Source organism: Myxocyprinus asiaticus, chromosome 45, assembly GCF_019703515.2.
Source record: "Myxocyprinus asiaticus isolate MX2 ecotype Aquarium Trade chromosome 45, UBuf_Myxa_2, whole genome shotgun sequence".
Taxonomy (NCBI): Eukaryota; Metazoa; Chordata; class Actinopteri; order Cypriniformes; family Catostomidae; genus Myxocyprinus; species Myxocyprinus asiaticus.
This window is the reverse complement of record NC_059388.1, coordinates 24,672,329-24,694,348: the sequence shown is the minus strand read 5'-3', so window position 1 is coordinate 24,694,348 and position 22,020 is coordinate 24,672,329. Positions and strand designations below refer to the sequence as shown.

Below are 22,020 nucleotides of genomic sequence, written 5' to 3'. Positions count from 1 at the left end.
CTTTTTTTAAATCTCTGATTGTAAAGTCTATCTTCAGAAGCCACGACAAAAGGCACAGAAATACAATGATAATTTGAAAACATAGCTGCAAGCAGCAATTAACGGGGTTCAAGTGGTTTAAGGCCTTTAAGCACATGTGTAAAAAGGTATTATGTTTTATTTAGCAAGCATGTAACCACCTAGATCATAGATGGATGGAAGACCATTTACAGCCAATACAGGCAATTTACTAAGGAATTACACGGTTTTTAAAGCTTTTTAAAGTGCCACCTATGGTCCGATCTCCATAAAAGTCTGCATGCTTGTTTAGAATCATGTGCTCACCTAATTTCGTGACATTCTGAGTTTTTGTTTAGGAATTATGGGCTTATTTGTACACTTGACCACGGCCATTTTCTAAATGACACTGTTATAGCTACCCAAGGGGAAAAGTTCAACATTTTAGCAAAAAACCTAGGACTAGTTCACAAAAGTAGTTTTTTTCCATCCAAAAGTTTGGGTGCATTATATTAGTATTGAATGAATGTGGTACTCAAAAATGTGTTCAAAAACACACAACCACCACACACACACCATCACAAACACTCAAGCATATTTTTACAACTGTTAAGAGTTGTATTCTGTCTCACAAGTATGATGAATTTGCGAGACAAACTTTCATTGAGTGAGTTTTGGTGAGGGGAGTTGCCTTTTAAAATTATATCCTTGTTAATGTCAGTCATTGAAATTATCTGAAGGTGAGAAGAAAAATTAAAACATAAGACTCTTTTCCACAGCAGAAGAAACTTTATTAAAGTTCAGCCGGGAAGAGAGCCTGCTTGTGGCAAGGCTACTCTTCAAAGTTTCATCCTCAAAACACTTAAATACTGATGCATGCAGCCAGATGATTTTCTTTCTTGTATACTTTGCTTAAACAATAATATAGGACAGCTCTGAAGTCATTTTCATATGCTCAAAATGTATGCTAGAATTTTACATCATTCTCTTTGTATAATCCTGAATGAGAGTTTGTGAACCTTATGGCCTCAAGAGGCCTCTGAGTTTGGGCAAGAGACCTTAGTGTATACCTTATATGTGCTGTCTAGGCACATTTATGACTCCTTTTCAACACAAATACACAAGGGGTCTGTTTTCTACCTCTCGACTAAAGCACAAATTTTGCACCTCAATAGGTTATAACAACCTGACACCTTGAGTTACTGAACATAATACAGAACTCGTACCTAAAAAGGATGTGCTTTTGGAATTACACACAAAAGGTTATAAAGACCCTAAGAGATCTTTGGTTGGCTCTTCCGCTCTCTGCACCTGACTCTAACTCGGAGGCCTCAACTCATCCCTTAAACTTTTTCATTTACTTGCTTAGGTCATTAGATGAGACAAGACATGTACTATTAGATTTAGATGAGACAATGCATATCACCAGTCTAGACTTAGTACACTTGTGTACTTTATTTTATTAATTTATTAAGTTTCATTTATTCATTGTTCATCGTTATATCTATTTTTATTTCATTTATTACTTCTACAGATTTAAGTTATTCCTTCTACAAATCATCTGATTTGAGTGAAATCATTCCATCTGCTGGATCACCCTGCACCAAAAACACTCGATTTTACCAGTTTATGTTGTGCTTAAAAGTCCAATGAAAAAAAGACTCATGCAGTTTATTTTTCAGTGCATACATTTAAAATGATATTACTTTAATTTTGCAAATTTTTTACATTCTTTTCTACTGTTTTCTGTTTGATTACTTTGTTTTAAAATTGTTTATGCTCTGTTTGTATAAAGTCATTATATTATCGTAAAATGAGTAAGTAATTTGGTTTTAATTTTTCTGATTTCCACTGAAGTGGTTCATTCTGCTGAGTAGCACTTATGCAGTTGTATACATTCAACCAATGCTGTGCTAAATTCAAGAGCGAAAAATATTGCTTTAAAGGGATGCTTTACCCCAAAAGGAAAATTCTGTCATCAAATGATCCTCACCTTTATGTTGTTACAAACCTGTATGACTTTCTTCCATGGAACACAAAATGAGGTTGGCAGAATGACAGCCCTACTTACCCTTCACATTCATTGCATCTTTTAACATACAGGGGAGGAACAGGGGCCTGGGTAACTCAGTGGTAAAATACGCTGGCTACCACCCCTGGAGTTCGCTAGTTCGAATCCCAGGGCGTGCTGAGTGACTCCAGCCAGGTCCAAATTGGCCTGGTTGCTAGGGAGGGTAGAGTCACATGGGGTAACCTCCTTGTGGTCGCTATAATGTGGTTCGTTCTCGGTGGGGCGCGTGGTGAGTTGAGCGTGGTTGCCGCGGTGGATGGCGTGAAACATCCACATGCGCTATGTCTCCGTGGCAACGCGCTCAACAAGCCACGTGATAAGATGCGCGGGTTGACGGTTGACGGACGCAACTGAGATTCGTCCTCCGCCACCCGGACTGAGGCGAATCACTATGCGACCACGAGGACTTAGAGCGCATTGGGAATTGGGCATTCCAAATTGGGAGAAAAAGGGGAAAAATCCCCCCCCAACAAAAAAAAAAAAAACCATACAGGGGAGGAAAAGATGGTAAAAAAAAATATATATATATTTTTGGTTGAACATTCTCTTAAAAATTACATAAAAACAGTGTTACAGGGTCTTTAGTTTTCTTTATTTATAATGAACAATGAGTCATTTCAGAGCTGGAATTTAGCTTGGTCATAAAATCTGAGTGACAGGACACTGTTCTGCCTGATCCAGGAACAGCGTTTGGAACATGTGGTCATAGAAACTGGGATGATAACGACAGGCCCTTTCACAGTCCGGGCTGAAATTCACCTCTAGTATCTGAGGCTGCATCACACGCTCTCCTAGTGAAAATAAATGGATTCCTGTTATTTATGTAGTTTAAGTGGTGTCATTCTTTTATATTTCACAGACAAGTACTACACAGAGTATATCTCATAAGACATGACCTCCCCCTGAACTTCCTCATTAGGTTTGGGTCACACAGAGTGACATGTACAACAATATGCTTGCAACTATCAAAAATCAGCACATTCTAAACATTCGACAAGGCAAGAAAAACACATTTACATGAGATTTAAATGCACGCGCACACACATGCAGTAATAGGAGTGAAATCAGTAATCAGGCAAAATTTAGGTATGTCAGTAGTATTAACACAGACTATCAAATTTTGATTGATTGATGACCCTTGTCAATTTATGGCAGCTCGCTGTGAAAGTTTGACTGACTGCATCAAATCCACAATGATCTGTGGACTAATTATCTTACCCCTATCCACTTTCTTATGGTTTGTGTGGTAGGGGGTTAAGAATGTCATTTTACGGACAAGGGGCACAAGAATACCTTTATGGCAGGTGTCCTGTTGCCCTGATGCTTATGCTTCAAAATAAATAAAATAAAATAAAGGCCTTTTGTCCTTTTCTATCTAAATTAAATTTAAAAAAAAAAAAAAAAGTGTTGTTCTGAAGATTTTTTTATTTTTTTTATTTTTTTCAAAAACTAAACTAAAACTAAAATAAATACATAAAATAAATCATAATAATTCAAAGAACATTCCACAAACCACTACAAAAATACTTTTTCTTGGATGTATCTGATTCTGTGAGAATGTTTAACATTTAGTTCTAAATTATGCCTGATCACATGTGATGTATAAAACTTGCATAAACCTTCCACTTTTAAAATACTGAATAAAATAAAAGCATGATAGAGACAATGCCTTTTTTCCTATTGCCTCCCTCTCTTTTCTATTGTTTTTCTCTTTAAAAAAAAAACAAAGTTCACAGTAACCTTTCATTTTTGTTTTAGTTGAAACTTAATACAATTAAATAAAATTAATTTAATTTCTTTCACTTTCCTACCAACAAAGAGGGCACAAAGTATGAAATAGATAAATTTTGGACAAATATGAACACGACTGCCTAAAATACATGATATACCTTCTGCTGTCTGATCCCATTTCAACATGAGGTCAATGGCGTATATGGCTCTTGAGGAGGGGTATGCACAGATCCCATATGGAGCAGGGCGACAGGATGCTGCCTGGAAAAGCTCCGAAAATGCTTTGAAGACATCCGTCTATTTAAAAAAGTTTAAAATGTACAATGCAAAAAAAATTAAAAAAAATGATTAAAAAAAAGACATTTGATGATTATGCTCATCCTTTATCATGATTGTCAAAAGTGAATCTTTCCATTCAATATTAATTCTGTGTGTATTCAGACTGCAAATTAGAAAGCTTCTCAGAGAAAAGTTAAATTGTAAATATATGCGATACATTTTGGTGTCCCATTCAGGACACAATAGCAACTATTTTAGGGTTTAGTATGAGAGACAGCTAAGAAGTGGGGCATAGAGGGGTCAGTGCAAGTGGAATTGTTTGAGGGGAACCAAAAGCGGAACATGACATTGTGGAACATGCAACTAACGATGACAGGAAAAGAGAAACTGGAGGTTTAGGTATTATGCTGCAGGTTGCAGCAAAGTCTAGATCTATGTGAGATGAGTATTATGGTAAAATCGCTAGCGTGGTATTGCAGGGTACAAGATACTCTGGTCTGAGTGAGTAGGCCTACTGACTGCGGGGCAGGACGCTGCCAACTTCTCAGTGGACTCAGAGTCATAACGGACTAGGAGACCAGCGTTAGTTTAGTAGTTAAGGGAATTTAATCCTTATTGGGTCAATCTGAATTTCCATGACAGTCCCATCTCAGAGGTATTGCCCTTCTTGTCTTAACCCAACAATTAAAAGCATACAATAATGTCAGTCTTGACAATCTATTAAACTGACGTTCAGTTAATTGGTGTAAAAACTATTTGTAATTCCCAAAACCATAATATTAAGCTGTGTCCTACATTTTCCCTGCAACCCTGATAATAGTATGTTTATGGTATGCAATGCCATGTGTTTACTGAGATAAGACCAACACAGGGCATTAAGTATTTGGGCATTTTTTTCTCAGCAAATTTGTCTGATTTAGTTATTTTCGACCCTTTAATAAAAAGGTTTTTGAGTGATGTAGGCAGGAGGGCTTCAATACATTTATCTATGATTGGGAAGGTTAATGTTATTAAAATGAATTGTATTCCAAAATTCAACTACCTGCTACAGTCTCTCCCTGTAGATGTCCACCTCTCTTATTTCAAGCAATAATGATAGCATAGCGAAGTCCTTCATTTGGAATGGTAAACATCCCAGATTACATTTCAGTAACCTGCACAGGCCAGATTGACAAAGGTGGGCTAGGCCTACCCAAGATTTTGTTTTATTACTATGTGTTCAGTCTCAGACATTTGGTTCATTGGTCACTTCCACCTGAAAGAGCCCCTCCCTGGTTTTGGATTGAACAGGAAGTTCTTGCCCCTATTTCACCATTGCAAAGCCTTTCTAATCAAACTAATCGGAGAAGTTATACCCCATTATCTCGCATTTGCACTCAGTATGTACAAAAGTGTCCAGTGTTTAATTCTGACATTTATTTAAATGTTGTCTCAAGCATATGGCTGAACCCTAAATTATGTATTAATAGGTCCCCTTTCTGCTGGTCAGACTGGATTTTGAGGGGGTTACTACACTTGGTGACCTATATGAGGAGTATTGAGATCTTTTGAAAATTTGGTTAAACTTTTTGGGATTCCCAGATCTCAGTTCTATAGGTATTTACAGCTGCGACACCTGCTCTGTACTGTTTTTGGGAGTAGCACCCCCCCCAAAGCAGCAGATACTCTGGGAGAGATGATTACTGCTTTCGGATAAGGTCATGAGGCATCAGTGTATTACTCCCTGCTAATTCAGAGTCTGGGGATCGGAGCTTTAACTTCTATCAAGAGATGATGGGAAAAAGATTTAAACTTGGTTTTGGAGGAGGGAGTGTGGGCAAGGATTCTAAAAAAACATCAAGTCTGCATCTAGAGATGCAAGGGTGTGCCTTATGCAATTGAAGATTTTACATAGATTCTATTGGACCCCCTCTAGATTGTATAGGCTTTGTCTTAGACACACCCACCTGCTGGCGATGCAAAACCAGAAGATGGGGACACAACCCATGTTTTTTGGGGGTCTGGTAAGATCCAAGAAAGGTACAGAGCTTTGTGTGTGACGTGTTGGGCACTCAAATATCATTTAGCCCCAGACTCTGTATTTTGGGAGAAGGGGCAGTCATAAATTTGGGGGATAAATACATTAAAAATTGGGTTTTGACCAGTGTTATGACTGGCAGGCAGGTTATTTTAAAGGGATGGAAGTCGGATGGAGCGCCCTCATTCCCAGAGTGGTCTGCGGAGATGGGGAGGGTGGCTGCTTTAGAGGAGGGGTCAAGCTGTAGGGAAACTATTTAGTGTTTTTGGAAGACTCTCGGGGAGGGGCAGTGGAGAGAGTAGTTTAGTTTTAATTAGAAGAACAGGGAGCCCTGCAACAGATGTCATGGCCCCCACAAAGCCCCCCACTGAACATCGTGTCAGTCTGAGATTACATAAAGAGACAGAAGCAATTGAGACAGCCTAAATAGATAGAAGAACTGTGGTGAATTCTTCAAGAAGCTTGGAACATCCTATCTGCCAACAACCAAGAAAAACTGTGTCCAGGTGTACCTAGGAGAATTGGGGCTGTTTTAAAGGCAAAGGTGGCCACACCAAATATTAATTTAGCTTTATGTTTACTGGACTTCGTATGATGTTCATTCTTAAATTAATAGTATTTATGGCATTATTTTTGAAGACATCCTCGCTATGCAACATTTTTCACAAGTGCCTAAAACCTTTGCACAGTACTGTATGTTGTGTTTTTTTCTTTGTGATAAGTCTTTGAATCAATAAAAATGTTAATTGGAAATAAGACCAACAAAAAGACATCTTGTTTCACTATATATCCATTGGTGTCTGTACTTAAGTAAAAGTGAGGATACAAGCAGGAACTCAAACTCTTCTCTTGGGAAAAGAGCTTTAGTTGTCTAATAATAAAACAGAAATTCCACCACAGAAGGCACAATTTATACTTGTCATCAAAACTAATTTCAATCTTATACACACACAAGCCTTTAGATGAACAGGTATTTAAGATCATGAGAAACAAATTCAGGCAAGTGTATTTAAACTATTGGCAAGTAGTGTAAAACAAAGCTAGATGTGTTGTTAATGGACTAATAATGGAGTTTGTAGAATTAGAGGCCTAGGGAATATGCCATACCTCAACCTGTTTCCATGGATACTGTGGGTACTGTCGCTCAAACATGGGAATGAATTCATCATAGTGAACCTAACAGAGAAAAAAATATATCAGAATAATTTCATCCACACCAAATGCTACGGATCTGGACAGTCATGTAGTATTCAAATAATAGAACCAAAACTTTAAAAATTAAATAAATAAATTGCATTTTGGAACAAACAGGATGTTGCATCCAAACATAAGTGAATAAATCTGATCATATTCACATGATTAATTCAAAACTCCATGATTCATAAATGACACCCTCTTATTTCTGCAGCCTGACAAATTCCCATGTCTCAGATAAAGTTTCATACCTGTTTCAGTTCAACTTCTTCAGCATAGTTCATCACTGTGTAGTGCTTCTGATAGTCATCAAAATTATCCAGTGAAAAAGGTCTGAAAAGAGAGGAAGGTAGACGAGCAGAGATCATCCTAATGTAGTGATGTAACAAACACATGAATATAAATTATCCAGTGAAAAAGTCTGGAAAAAGAGGAAGGTAGATGAGCAGAGATCATCCTAATGTGGTGATATAACAGAAAAACATGAATATGGTTTTGCATAATTAAAAAAAGCTTACTGCATAGAAACAGGTTTGCTGATACGAATAGAATACCGTTTTTAATAAAAGTTGAAGTATGAACCACTGGAAATGCTAAAATAATGACAAAAAGATATTCCCGCCCCAAACGGAGACCATTGGTTGAGCCAATGTTGCTGTTTCGGGGTGGTTGGGATGCTCAAACAAATGGAGCAATATTTTGATAGCGCGCAGAGCCACAGTCTGTACACGTTTTGTGGAAATCAATCTACAAATGACTTATGTTGTAGATGTCTCTGCATATTAGGCAGGGATAGGAGAAAGTATTTTAACATTAAATGATCAATGACACACTTAAGCTTTAAAATGACTGCCACTTAATATTATTAGATTAATAAATGCAGCTTGGAGAGAATGGGACACATTCCCTAACACCAACAGTCAAAGAACATAAAGCAAAAGGGTTACAGGAGGCCATTCGTTTAACTTAAACTTAACTTCCACTGTTAGTATTTAAAAGAACGCCCCTGCTTATACAACCACTAAAGCTGTGAGCTTATCTTCAGGATTTACTGTATGTCCTTGTTATCTCGCAGACATCTCTTAACCTTTAGGTAACCTGGCATGGTTGCCCCAACATGACAATTCGCAGGAGTCCAACTTCTCACATCAGGAAATTCTTCCACAAACATTATTTATTTCTTACTTTAATTGTTGCTAAAGATTCATTATTATGTCTTTTATTCACCTTTACACTTTTGTATTCTGAATTCTATATTTTCCTTGCATGTCTAACACATGTAACACATTTTACACATTTTGACAGTTCACATTTTGCAATTGCAATACTGTTTAAAGAGTGTAATTTCTGTGCCACGAATATCAAATGGAATTGCAAAAACTTTTCAAACAACTTTCCCGAAGACTCCCCCCATCTAGCTTTGGTTGGAACAACAGAGCCCCAAACTCACACCAATGGTAAGCCAATGTTGCTGTGTCGGTCTGGTCAGGACGCTAAAACAAACAATGCAACGTTTTGATAGCACTGGAGAATGGTGGAAATTTGTAGCTACAAAAAGTTGGAAAGTATTTTTAGCCTTAAAAAAAAAAAGAAAAAAAGAATCACACCTCAGATTTTACAATTAATTTATACATGTGCATTTCCTATTTGACATTAGTTCTGTGAGACAGAGGGTCTTCTGTGTCTTTAGAGCCAGTGGGTTCAGAAAGACCATATTTCTTATGTAACATTCCATCTGTATGTTGTAATGCATGGAGGATCTTGGTTTTCTCATACTTTTGTTTGAAAGCTCTAGTATAAAAACAGTGCCATGAACAGTGAGATGGAACAAATCCATTTATAACTTCCTAGGCAATGGAAGGTGGTCTTCTCATAGAACAGACACACAGAGGAAAATAATTCAGAAGGACCATTAACTGGACATGGACAAGATAAACTTTCCTTGTCCTCAAGAAAATGAGATGACAATAAGATAAACAATGTTTTGGTGATAACCTTTGGCGTTAAGATAGTCACTAATGCTTAGCTAGCAGGACTAGCAAGGGCAGTGGCGTTAGCGGAATATTTGGGGGTGGGGGGGCTTGGTAGTATTGGGAGAATTCACTGAACATTTGTGCCACTTTTGCACATTATTTCAGCGCATATACCTGCGTCTTATTCACTAACCACCTGCAATCTATTTTAGCAGGTGCAATCAGTGCTGAAATTGTGCTGGGTCTTGATTTAATTAAAGTCATCAGCATACAATACACCCAAAGTTTACACGTATACATCCACAGATAGCGCAAATACTCCCACCCACCCAAAATGCACATTAAATCTTAAAGGAATATTTCGGGTTCAATACAAGTAAAGCTCAATCAACAGCATTTGTGTATTAAAATTATAATTTTTAAAAATCAATTAAAGTTAACAAAATAATTAAAGTGCTTTTATCAAATTACAAGCTTCACATTTCTGCCTTTAAACCCTCCAAAAAATTGGCCCCGCATTAACTTCCGTTGTAAGTGCTTCACTGTAACCCAGATTTGTGCTTTTTTAAATGAGGAATGATTCAAAATAATTTTTTGTGATCAACATTATACCACATATGCTGTTGACTGAGCTTAGCTTGTATTGATTTCCGAATATTCCTTTAATGGACCTGAAAGTATGCTTCATTTTCTTTTCTCAAAATAAATTTTCCCCTATTGACTTTGGACTGAAATAAGACTGATTTTTGTAATTTGAGTTATTTTTGGACAAAAAAGTAAGAACAAGAAATGTTTATGAGACAGGAATGACTCTCTGTGATGAACTAACAATGTCTGGAGAAACTGAATATGAATATAGGAACTAGGACTGGTTTTGTAGCTGATTTTATATACTGACATATAATGCTTATGACTAAAACAATACCAGGAACTGTCTCCTTATGTTATCCACTTAGAAACAGAGCTTTTGCTTAGCGATACGATTTAAACCAATCAGAATGAGGTAAAAAAGTTTTATGGGATGTTGACCATACAATGTAATGCATATAAGCGTATGGGAAAACTTTGTTCGGAGGGTCTCTCTGCTGTGTCTGTATAGTTCTCCTGGTCGTATATTAAACATAACAAAGGGAAAGCCTGTCTGAGTTATTGCTGCAGTAAAAAAGCAGGATATGTGAGACCCTGAGTCTAAGGATGGGGAGGCGATTCAGTGCTAGGTAGGATATACGAGACCTCAAGACATAGTGGGAGTATATCTGAATGACTGAACGCTGTCCACCTCTCATTTAGAGTCTAAGTTTAAGGTATCTTGGATACCAGTATGGAAAACTTGAGTCAGATTTTTTTTTTTTTTTTTTTTTTTTTTTTTAAAAATCGCAAGCTACTTGAACTGCAGTAATCCAAATCACATCACCTCACATACCTATCTTTTGTTTGTTACAAGAAATTATATATCTGAAGGATCCCATGAAAATGTGTGACCTCCAGCTTTTTTAATTGTGTGTGAGTATGTTTGTGGTGGGGGAAGGTTTACCTGTTAGCAAAACGCAGCCAGAACACGTTGTATGCATACAGACGCAGAGGTTCCACAGACCGGAGTAACACCATGTAGCGGATGTCAAATTTCACCATACCCACTTCCTCTCTATTAAACAACACAGGGTCCTCCAAATACTTACTCACCACCTGAAAGAAACACATTCACAGGTAGAGGTTAACACCCATGTTCAAAATCTTGCAATTGCCATACAAGTGTTCTGATAGGTGAGACCAAGGCTTGTCGTGGCTATATCTCAGTAACTATAAGGTTAGGAGTCAAAAGTCCAGCTACGCAAAAGTGTGGATTTGCATGTTGGCTGCAAGTACCTCGATCAAAGCACACCCGATTCTACGTAGCCCATAAAAGGACCGGAAGGGAATTTATTTTCTGAAATAGATTTGCACTCCCCCGCTATTATTTTGAGTTCCCTTGCAATAGCTTTATCCATCACTTATGAAAATTAATCATAGTTTTACTACAGTAACCAAAGTTCAGACATAATATTCGTTGCAAACCCACAGTAACCACAAAATGTACCATGGTTTTAATAGTAACTAGTAACCATAGTTCAACTGTGGTACTTGTCATAAAACCATAACCACAAAATGTAACCATATTTTAAATATGATACCGTATTTCTAGTAAAACCATTGTAATACAGTTAAACTAAAACTATAGTAATAAAAAAAACTATATTAAGTACCAAAAAAAAAAATGGTAACTACAATTTTACTATAGTAATTCCATGGCTAAATTACAAACATAACACTTTGCCTATGTGGGGGTAGAATTTAAAATAATTATTTATGCATGATTCATTCTTCAATATATACATTGGTGTGATGAAGAGGAGGGCAGGAATCAGCTGATCAGTGGGAGAGCAAGATAAAGGAGAGCCAGAGGCACCAGTTCGAGAGAGAGAGAGAGAGAGAGAGAGAGACGAACTTGCTTGCCGGCTCCCGGACACGCTGTCGCCCGCTCCTCAGCCCTCTGGTGGACGCCAGCTCGCTCCTCCCCCGGCGGACAGCAGTGAGTCCTCTGGCCCCTGGCGGATGGAACCGCTCATCCCCTTCTTTGGCAGATGACAGCGGTTCCTCCGGCTCTCGGCGGCCGGCAGCGACCCCTCCGTCCCCAGGCAGACGGCTGCGGCTGCTTCCCTGGCAGATGGCAGCGACGAGGACTAAGCAACAGCGCATCCCTCCTCCCTCCCGGGTTTCAGCACCAATATAACAGGGTAAGGGATGCGCAAGGAGGTGGGAACTGGCTAAACATTCAATGTAAAGTTTAATGATATAAATGAACATCAAATATAGACACACAGACACACACATTTGCGTCTCTCTCTGACTGGCACCTCTGGCTCCCCTTTATCTCGCTCTCACACTGATCAGCTGATTCAGCACCGGCCGTGCATCATCACTGCCCGGCCACGCTCTCCTCCTCGTCACAATGGGTTTATAATCAAATATTAATAAAAGTGTTTACTTATATAATCATGGCCAACAGGTGTATGTAACGTCAAGTTCCATCCTATATTCTGTGGTGCATGTGTGTAAATCTGTTGTGTAGGCAGAAGAGTGCTAGTCCATTTAGGGGTCTCTAGGGACATGCTGAGAGAGCTTTCTCAGAGAAAACACTTGCACATACTCTTTAGAGTCAGACAGATTGACACTAAACTTCAGAAGGACATGATAAACTTACAATGGCCCCAAAGAAGGATGATAGTGGTTATGATGGATGATGGTCCCTTAGGTGCACTGAGACTAACTGTACCCTCTAAGGGAGTCCTAAATGCTTAGTCTGCGGGGTGTAATTTTTAGGAATCATCTATAAGCATTTGAGGATATGTGAACGGGTCACGTAGATATAACACTGATAGGGATGTTGATAGGACGTTGGGGTTTAAGAATAACTGAACACATGTGCAAAGTCCAAAACTCAGCATGTGAACAGATTGAGAAGAAGAGTTGAACATTAATAAACATTACGCCCACATTAATGGTATATAAGCAACTGTTTGTGAGGATGAGAGTTCGAAGAGCAGCCTCACCACTGTAAGGGGGTGGGGGGTCATAACATTTGATCATCGTATTTAACTCTATTTTATATTATACTCGTTCATTTGGATTCCTGTTGCTTAGAGAGTCTCGCGCCGGCTGTGTGCGCGGATCTCACGGTCACACATACGCCAGTATTGGTCATTAAAACACTAATTGACTAAATACTAATTAGATGGCTGCTCATGCTTGCCATTTTATCTAAAAGTATTTTGTTTAGTCCCCTTATATAGTAAACACTTAATTAGAGTAACATTATTTCTACCCAGAGGTCATGACCACTAAATTTACAAAGATAGATCAACAATACCCAAGTTAAAATAGCTTTATATAATCATGCCATAGTTTCCTATGTACACTTAACTAGAAAATATTACAATAACCAGAGGTTTAGACCTCACCCTATTTAGGCTTGGTCGATCAACTTCATGTTGTACTAAATGGAAATTCCATATCGAGCCTGTACACTCAAAGTACACTTGAACTAATGCCAATTTGTTAGTCGGAGCTCTAAAGTCTCAGTCGGTGTGTGCCCCATGCTCCACTCAGAACTGAGCTTTAGTCCGCTACTAACCTGGTCGTAGATTTGTAGAAACATGGACTTAAACGTAATCTACTAAAGACACTCATTTCAGAATAAACTCAAACGTAACAATTTATTTACCAGGTAAAATACATTCATCAATTCCAATTAGACAATAATAAGTCAAATTTAAACATTTATCAAAACACAAGGAATAAGAATTGCATACCTGGTAGAGAAACTACACACAGCAGTTGTGCTGGATATCTGACTACAGACTCGCTGATTCCTTTGTCATCTCTCCTTAAATACCAAACGATTCTATTGTTATTTCAGGTGTGTGTGTTTGATGTTATTCAGGATTTGGTTTACAATTTAGGGGTTTGAAGGTAGACCTTTGAAACTTGTGAATGAGTAGGTCGTTTGATGTTTAGAAAGAATGCACCTAATCTGCTATGCAATCATATTCATATATTCACACTTATGTACTTTTGTATTCATTTATATCATCACTGTATTAATATCATTATATCCATATTGGATGCCTTATGTGTCCAGTGTTCCCGTGAGAACTAAATGCATACGTGAGACCAAATGTATACACATCTGGTCTTCTAGTATATCAGTTTGTTACCCTTTTGACCTGATGAGGTTTCAGAGCTGGAACAAGAGAGCATAGTTTACGTCTGCTATTGTTCTAAGAAACGTGCAGACATAGAACAGACATAGACCTAGTACATAACAGGATATGTTTCGGGATACCTGTCCTCGCATTTCGCTGAGATGAATAAATTTATGAGTTGTTTGCATAAACAAATGTACGAGTGGAGCTATAGACGATCTTTCCACTCAAACCACAAGTTTCACACTTCTATAAGCCAAAAACGCCTGACCTGACACTTAGGGTCATTACATCATTGTGCAGAACTTTCTGCACCTAGAAAGGAAATGCCTGCTGGCATAGTCCTAAGAGGTTATAAAAACCTTATTTATTAACAATTATCTGGGCATTAGACTAACATCTCAACTCTCTAGCTCTTCGCATCTGATCTCCAACTCTGAGGCCTCATCTTGACTCTCTGTACTTTAACTTTTTTCCTATTTTACTTAGTTAATTAGACAAAGACAAGACTTTGTGTTATTAGGTTTATTCCAGGACTTAATCCTTGGATATATCCTTAAGATATATCTACTTAACATTTATAAATCAAACATTTATTTTCTGTATTATCGCATTTATTCAGTATTCATTCATTCATTTATTAATTTTTACAAATTAAAAGTTGTTATTCCGTCTACAAATCATCTGATTTATTGAAGTCATTTCCATCTGCTGGATCTCACTGCATCAATGCCTAATTAACAACATGCCCCGCTATTGGGGCAATTAATTTTTCTTTTTTTTTTTTTTCCCCCAAGGGCAATATTGCTGGAAAAGTTTAAAGGATTTTTACAGCTAAGACTTCAAGTTTTGACCCTATACAGAAATTGACTTTCAAAAATACACCTAGCCTGAGAAATATTCACTGGAGTAAAAATAACCCCGGCCTCCCCAGTCTGATATCTGTGATTTGTTCTATTCCTTATCACAAGGACATGATGTGTCCTCACTCTCAACCTTACTGTGGATATTTAGTGGCTAGGATATTGTCCTCTTGAAGGGGGATGGAGAGCTAGACACACCTGTTAGTATGGGGGAGGGGGAGATTCACAAACTTCTATTGAGTTTAGAAGGAAAAGTGATCAGGTGGGAAATGAACTTTTCTGAATTTTTCTAGCCACAGACTTTTCAGCCATATTTTTCTCAATTCAAATACATAAAATAACTGTTTTTGTGGTGTGTGTACCTTTGGTGTGCTCTCTCTCTGTCTGATGATGTAGTTGAGGTTGTTTGTGGTGTGTGTGTCCAGACCGCGAGCCAGGTTCCAGGGCTTGCAGATCCAGTGGTTATCCAGTCCTCTGAAATAGTCATTCACAAACTTTATACACAAACACTACTAGAGGTTGTACCGACTAGAGTGTTTCTCGACTAAGGAGCCTTCGCCAACTTCCAATGGTAAAAGGTACTGGTGAGACGATATGATATACATATGTGATTTTACAATTTTCTTGAGATTTTCTGGAATAACGTTGAGCTTAGATTTATAACTTTTGGACAAGCATTTACTTCAGAGTATATTTGATCCATTGTTGCAAGATTGTTTCACATTACTCTAACAGAACATGTCACTTTTTTCTCATTAGTATGTATTGTTAAAGGTGCTGTAAGGGATTTTAGCCATTCTGGAACATTCACCAGGCTAGCCGTTGAATTAACAACGCACCCTCTTTCCAAAACCCACATTCCAAAGATAGGTGAGCACACACACACTAGAGACCGCTGTGTTGGAGCAAATGGAGGGGGAGGGGTTAATGGGAGCAGGACACCATACCGGCACTTACACGAGCTTACACCGATCAGCCACAACATTAAAACCACCTGCCTAATATTGTGTAGGTCCCTCTCTGCAAAGCGTGCTGCCATATGGTGTTTAGTGTAAGACGTAGATGGAAAATTGTGACTTTTGCGGGTTAGAAACCATGAAATTAACAAGTACGCTCAAGACCTTTTTAAGTGTAGCATAAAAACCACTATTTAGCATATACTGTAACTAATCTGAACAGTGACATTGAATGTAAACTTTAATTCCAAATGTACCTTTAATACTTTAATTCCAAAAATAATGTTCTTTAAAAAACATTAAGAATTCTTAATATGAGGTTTTTATTCATGCAACGTTTTAGTAGATAGACTAATCCAGTCCCGCTGGTTGACAGGTGTTTTAGACAGCTCACCTCTCCTGCCTCTGTAGGTAATGTTTGATAAACTGCGGTAGCTCTGTTTGAAGATTAAAGGTCCTGGGGAGCCACGGGGGCTCCTGACCTTCCCTCGCTCTCCGTGCCACAGATGCCAGACAGTCTTTAGTGGTCAGCACTGTTTCACAAGGGAACTGGTTGAGCAGGAGATGAGGTCTTTCCTCACTAAGATTCCTAATGACAAATCAATTAACAAAACAAATTACAATGTGTTTGTAGAGGTGGTTTTGCCAACACTGTTGACAAGACAAAAAGTGATGCAGTGCCACAACTTGCACCACGCAAGTTATTCAATAACGAACACATAAAAGATTTATATTTCAAATAAAAATCTGAAGATAAATAATATTAAAAAAAAAAAAAAAAAAAAAAAAATAAATACTAAATGCCAGTTCATAAAACCAGTCAAATATTTTATATTCAGAATTTTGTAGGGAAACTATTTTCATTTTATAATTGTATTTGTAATAGTATTTCCTATATTTTGTAGCAAAGCTACAGTTTTAAATTACAATCACTTTTAGTTGTGCCACTGGTACCACTTACCCCACAGCTACCATTGCTCCATTTAATAATTCATAGTGCAAACATTTACGTTGTTTATTACACTATCAATTTACCAACATCCAGTTACATATGTGATACTGTATATTTCTAAACCTTAAGTAGTTTGGGGGGCCTGGGTAGCTCAGCAAGTATTGATGCTGACTACCACCCCTGGAGTCGTGAGTTCGAATCCAGGGTGTGCTGAGTGACTACAGCCAGGTCTGTTAAGCAACCAAATTGGCCCAGTTGCTAGGGAGGTTAGAGTCACATGGGGTATCCTCCTCGTGGTCACGATTAGGGGTTCTCGCACTCAATGGGGCGCATGGTAAGTTGTGCATGGATCGCGGAGAGTAGCATGAGCCTCCCGTGCTGCGAGTCTCCACAGTGTCATGCACAACGAGCCACGTGATAAGATGCGCAGATTGACAGTCTCAGACGTGGAGGCAACTGAGACTTGTCCTCCCCCACCTGGATTGAGGTGAGTAACCTCACCACCACAAGGACCTACTAAGTAGTGGGAATTGGGCATTCCAAATTGGGAGAAAAAAAGACTTTTATTAGCATGCTTTGACATTAAAATTAATTTACCTGACATGCAGAAAAGTTCGTTTTTGCATAAAAAAAAGCTGTGCACTTTTACAATGTGCACTTACAGGGAGCTGTATATGATGGGCATTTCTAGACACAGTGTCACATGGCAAAAACTGACCTTTCGCTAAGCCCTGATAAATATGCTTCACAATGTCACTTTTCATTCTAGCCTACGTATACATTTTTACCAATTTCGAATATTTTGCCAAAAACCATGCCTTTCACTCCAATCTCCCATTCATTCCTATGGAAAGTTCGGAAAAGCTTGTCAGAGCGAGCACCGGTAACCAAGGGGGGCAGGGCTTAGCGAAGGGTTAATTGTGCACAGTTAGCTAGATTTAGGGGGTGACAGTTTGTGTGTGTGTGTGTGTGTATAAACATGCCTACCTATAATCTCGAATATGGGAAAAGGTCCAGATGATATCAGCCTCTTCTTTGTTATCAGTGAACTGGAAACGTGGGTGTTTAAGATGATCTAAAACTTGCTTCATCTCAGTATAAACCCTAAATTTGAGCATACAAAAATAGAAACCTAATCAGAAAGTCAGACAGACAAGTGCGTAGACACACATTTAAAAAAGGTGAAGGGGGGTGGGGGCTAAGGTCAAGAAACTTGAATTAGGCCAGTAAGAAACTACTTAGTAATGCCCTGGGAATCACTAAGACCACTTTAGCAGACACATACCCAGATAGCACAGGTATATCTCCAAGATGTCCATCTAAGAACATTTCATCTGTAAAGAATCACATTCTAAATTGTGTGCAAACATCTGATAAACATCTAAAAAAATAAAAATAAAAAAAGAGCAGATTTACATACATCCTGAATCATAAACACCTCAAAAGACATCTACTGAATGTCCTTTTGACAATAGAGAGGAAAAGTTTTATTGTAGATGAGCAAGCATTCTAAAAAGTCAGATGAAACTCGATGTCTGGGTGTTGCACAAGTGCTATCTGGGTAGCACTGGAACACCTAGAGCACCCTAGCTACCACTCAGAACACATTAGCAACCATTTACCAATGCCCTAGCAACCACCCAAACATTGTGGTTTATTACGGCTTCATTCTTCAACACCAACATTTTCGTAGTCTGTTTTACATTGTGACGGATTAGCAAAGCAACCGATTCTGAAATAGACTGAAATGATCAGGGACATTGTTTGCACTGCTGAAAAGGCGGCTGTGATCTGATATCCCCATCATCTGATAATGTCAGATGATGGGGCCAGTCTGGCAAGTAGTTAGCACAAAACTAGATTGCTCCCATTTTGAAGTCAACAAAACTGTCTTCACTAGAAAGCCTGATTTTTAAATATCATGTGTGAATTGATTACTATGAATTTTATTTGTCATAACTTCTGACTGTTGCATAAACAGCAGTTTTGTGATATCATAAAAACTGACTCAAAAGACTATGAATGTTAAAATACTGTATGTTCTTAACATAAATGAGACTCTTAAAAAAAGACAGCAATAGTCAGTTATGTCATCGTTTGGCAAAAAAAAAAAAAACAGCACCATATGCTAGAACCAGCACCAGTGGCTAAAAGAAGCTACTCTGAAAAGCTGAAAAAACGTTTTTCGGCCAACAACCCTGCATCTGTGTGGAGAGGCCTGAAGGACATCACAAGACACTACCCCTTCACTCTGTAGAGAATCAACAAATGGCTGATGACCTCAATGTGTTTTACTGCAGGTTTGAAAAGCCCAGCCTCACAGCCCTCCCCCGCTCTGTTCTTCCCTTCACACACCCACTTACACCTCCTGCAACCTCCTCCTCCCCCTCCTGCTACTCAATCTGCACTTATGGTCTGTGGGAAGGATGTGTGCCAGGTCTTCAAGAAACAGAAGACGAGGAAAGCCTCAGGCCCAGATGGGGTTTCACCTGCCTGTCTGAAAGTCTGCACTGACCAGCTGGCCCCCATTTTCACACAGATCTTCAATAGATCACTGAAGTAGTGTGAAGTTTCCTGCTGCTTCAAATGCTCGACCATCATTCCGGTCCCCTAAAAACCCAAAATAACAGGACTTAATGACTACAGACCTGTCGCTCTCACATCTGTGGTCATGAAGTCATTTGAGAGACTGGTTTTGGTCTACCTGAAGGACTTCACTGGACCCCTGCTAGACCCCCTTCAGTTTGCTTACCGAGCAAACAGGTCTGTGGATGATGCTGTCAACATGGGACTGCATTATATTCTGCAAAACTTCAACAGACCTGGGACTTATGCAAGGATCCTATTTGTGGACTTCAGTTCAATCTTCAATACCATCATGCCTGATCTTCTCTCAACCAAACTGACCCAGCTCTCCGTGCCCACCCCAATCTGTTGATGGATCATCAGCCTTCTGACAGATAGGCAGCAGCTGCATACAGACGGGAGGTTGAACAGCTGGCTGTCTGGTGCGGTTACAACAACGTTGAGCTGAACCACTCAGAGAGGGGGATGGGTGCTGGATATGTCACGCCCTACATTCCAATTGGGTTGTAGTACCTCTAAAAAATAAGACAGCTAACTTTTCAGATATGCACAAGGATGAAAATGGACATGTGACGTGCATGGTTCCACATTACTAGCAGTGGGTCAGTTAATGAGAACTAATTCTAAGGCCCTGCCAGACATTATAGGTATGTAAATGCAGGGGAAGAATGTGAAACTGTGCACCCATTTTACAATGAAGTCCAACAAACTATGTGGAGATGTGTGTAGGTAATAACCAAAGTTTGAACAACACAATTATGGTAGGAATGTCCGAATGCTACTCCTACATTGATGTTATGCCCGATAGCAATGGGAAAACGAACCCCAATTGCTCGAACCGTGACACAGACTATACTAATCATAAATGCCCATTTAAAAAGTTGTACATGGCTAATTGTCAATATTGGGTATGTGGTACCGTTGCCAGGACTATGTTCCCAGTAGAAATTAGAAGATAGAAGAAATTAGAGAAACAGAAAAATGTATACGAGACACAGATAAATTGGTGAGAAACAGAAGTAGACTATTAGACAGTAGGGAGAGAAAAAGTGAAAAGGAGTCATCATTTGATGGAGGAAGGTGGGCACAGGGAAGAGAAAAAGGCTACAAATCAGACTCCTGTTAATGTGTTAGGGAGAGATGCATTATGTAAATTGGGAATGTTTTTGGGAATTGCAATAATGATAGGAGGCCTATTGTTTTGTTGTGTACTTCCTTTATTGAGGTCACTAGTTATCAAAGCCATGGTTAAGCAAATGGAAATGTAAGATGTCAAGAAAGAGAGAAATTAAAAAGAAGGGTGAAAATGACTAATAAGCAAATTATATTTTGTAACTTGAGTATGAAAAAGTAAACCATAAATGTGAAAACTTCACATTCATGTGTCTGTTTTATGTTCTGTCTGGTCCAGTTTATGAGAGAATACAATTTTTAACGATATTAAATCAAAAACTATAAAGTCTTGATATCTACATGTAAGACCCGATGATTATTTGTTTTGTTTTTGTTAAGGACTGTCTGGTGGAGAGATTGAGTGAGACCTGTTAGAGCCCTGAATAAACAAAGACCTATGACCCCATGCTCTGTAAGGAGAGCGAGCGGGAGGGGTTATACCCCTTACTCTCTAAGGATGGTGTCTGCAGACTTTGAATGGGAGAACTCATCTCTCTTGATGTCTCCACTCAGACAGGGGCACCCCAAATTTAGAAAAAATAGATAGCAGATTATTTTAGTTAAGATTAGATATTTTTTCTTTTATTTTCTTGTTTTATATACACAGTGTAGGCATTGGTTGATCATGGGTATACTGAGAAGATGCCTTTGAGACTAAAATTAAAGGAAAGAACATTAAGAATAATTTGGATCATTTCATGTTCTCTGTTTTTTCAATTAGCTGAAGTTGTGCTCTTAATATCTGTTCTCATGATCTTTATGTGTGACAACCTTACCAACATTGTGATGCTTTATCTTGGGTTTGTTCCGTGACCAATCATGCCAGATAAAATGGAAAATAAAGTCCCAACCTCCAATAAGGAGGCAGAACTAAGCAAACGTTGTAAACAGTTTTGCTCAGATGCTCTGATATCTAACAAAATAGAAGTTCTTCTTTTGGAAGTACATAAAAAGGAAAATGTTATTCGTGCTAGAAGTTCTGATTTGAAGATTTAAGAAATATCTTGGACCTATCTGATTGTAAAAATTATTGATAATGCTAAGGAAAAAATTGTTAATTGGTAGTAAGTGAAACCCATGAAGAAACATTAAGATTAAATTGAACATCATAAATAACTTCATACTAATGCATCTAGTCTTTGATACTAACTATGTTTTATTCCTGTTATCATCATTATGTGTATGTTGTTTCATTAACTCAGTCTGGAACCAGTCTCTCTCCACTGCAGATGGCTAGGCCAGATGATTTGAGACTGATAATATTGCAGGAGGAAGTCCGGAAAAAAAGACTGAGAATGATGTGAGCTTTTATACGATTGATCCTCCCGCTCACATGACTGCTGGTAATCATTACTGATTTAACATTTCAAATGTGGATTCAAATCTCTCTGGATAAGTTGATTTCAGTCTTATACCATCAATGGGGTGTATAATTTACCAGACTGCCATCAATGGGTTGAATACCCAGGTCTAAATTGTTCTGAGG

The 22,020-nt window shown here is 38.5% G+C and overlaps 1 protein-coding gene across 1 annotated transcript in view; it reads right to left on the bottom strand.

Moving 5' to 3' along the window:
- Positions 1-2,644: 2,644 nt before the first annotated feature.
- The window catches only part of ttll12 (tubulin tyrosine ligase-like family, member 12), a 48,276-nt gene continuing 28,900 nt past the window's right edge, over positions 2,645-22,020 (bottom strand). Inside the window, exons 7-14 of the mRNA XM_051688558.1 lie at positions 17,763-17,879; positions 16,218-16,412; positions 15,230-15,341; positions 10,797-10,948; positions 7,541-7,622; positions 7,203-7,271; positions 3,958-4,096; positions 2,645-2,859 (exon numbers count right to left, since the gene is read on the bottom strand). Coding sequence (XP_051544518.1) covers positions 2,708-2,859; positions 3,958-4,096; positions 7,203-7,271; positions 7,541-7,622; positions 10,797-10,948; positions 15,230-15,341; positions 16,218-16,412; positions 17,763-17,879 — 1,018 coding nt within the window. The 3' untranslated portion in view covers positions 2,645-2,707. The remainder of the gene's footprint in view (positions 2,860-3,957; positions 4,097-7,202; positions 7,272-7,540; positions 7,623-10,796; positions 10,949-15,229; positions 15,342-16,217; positions 16,413-17,762; positions 17,880-22,020) is intronic.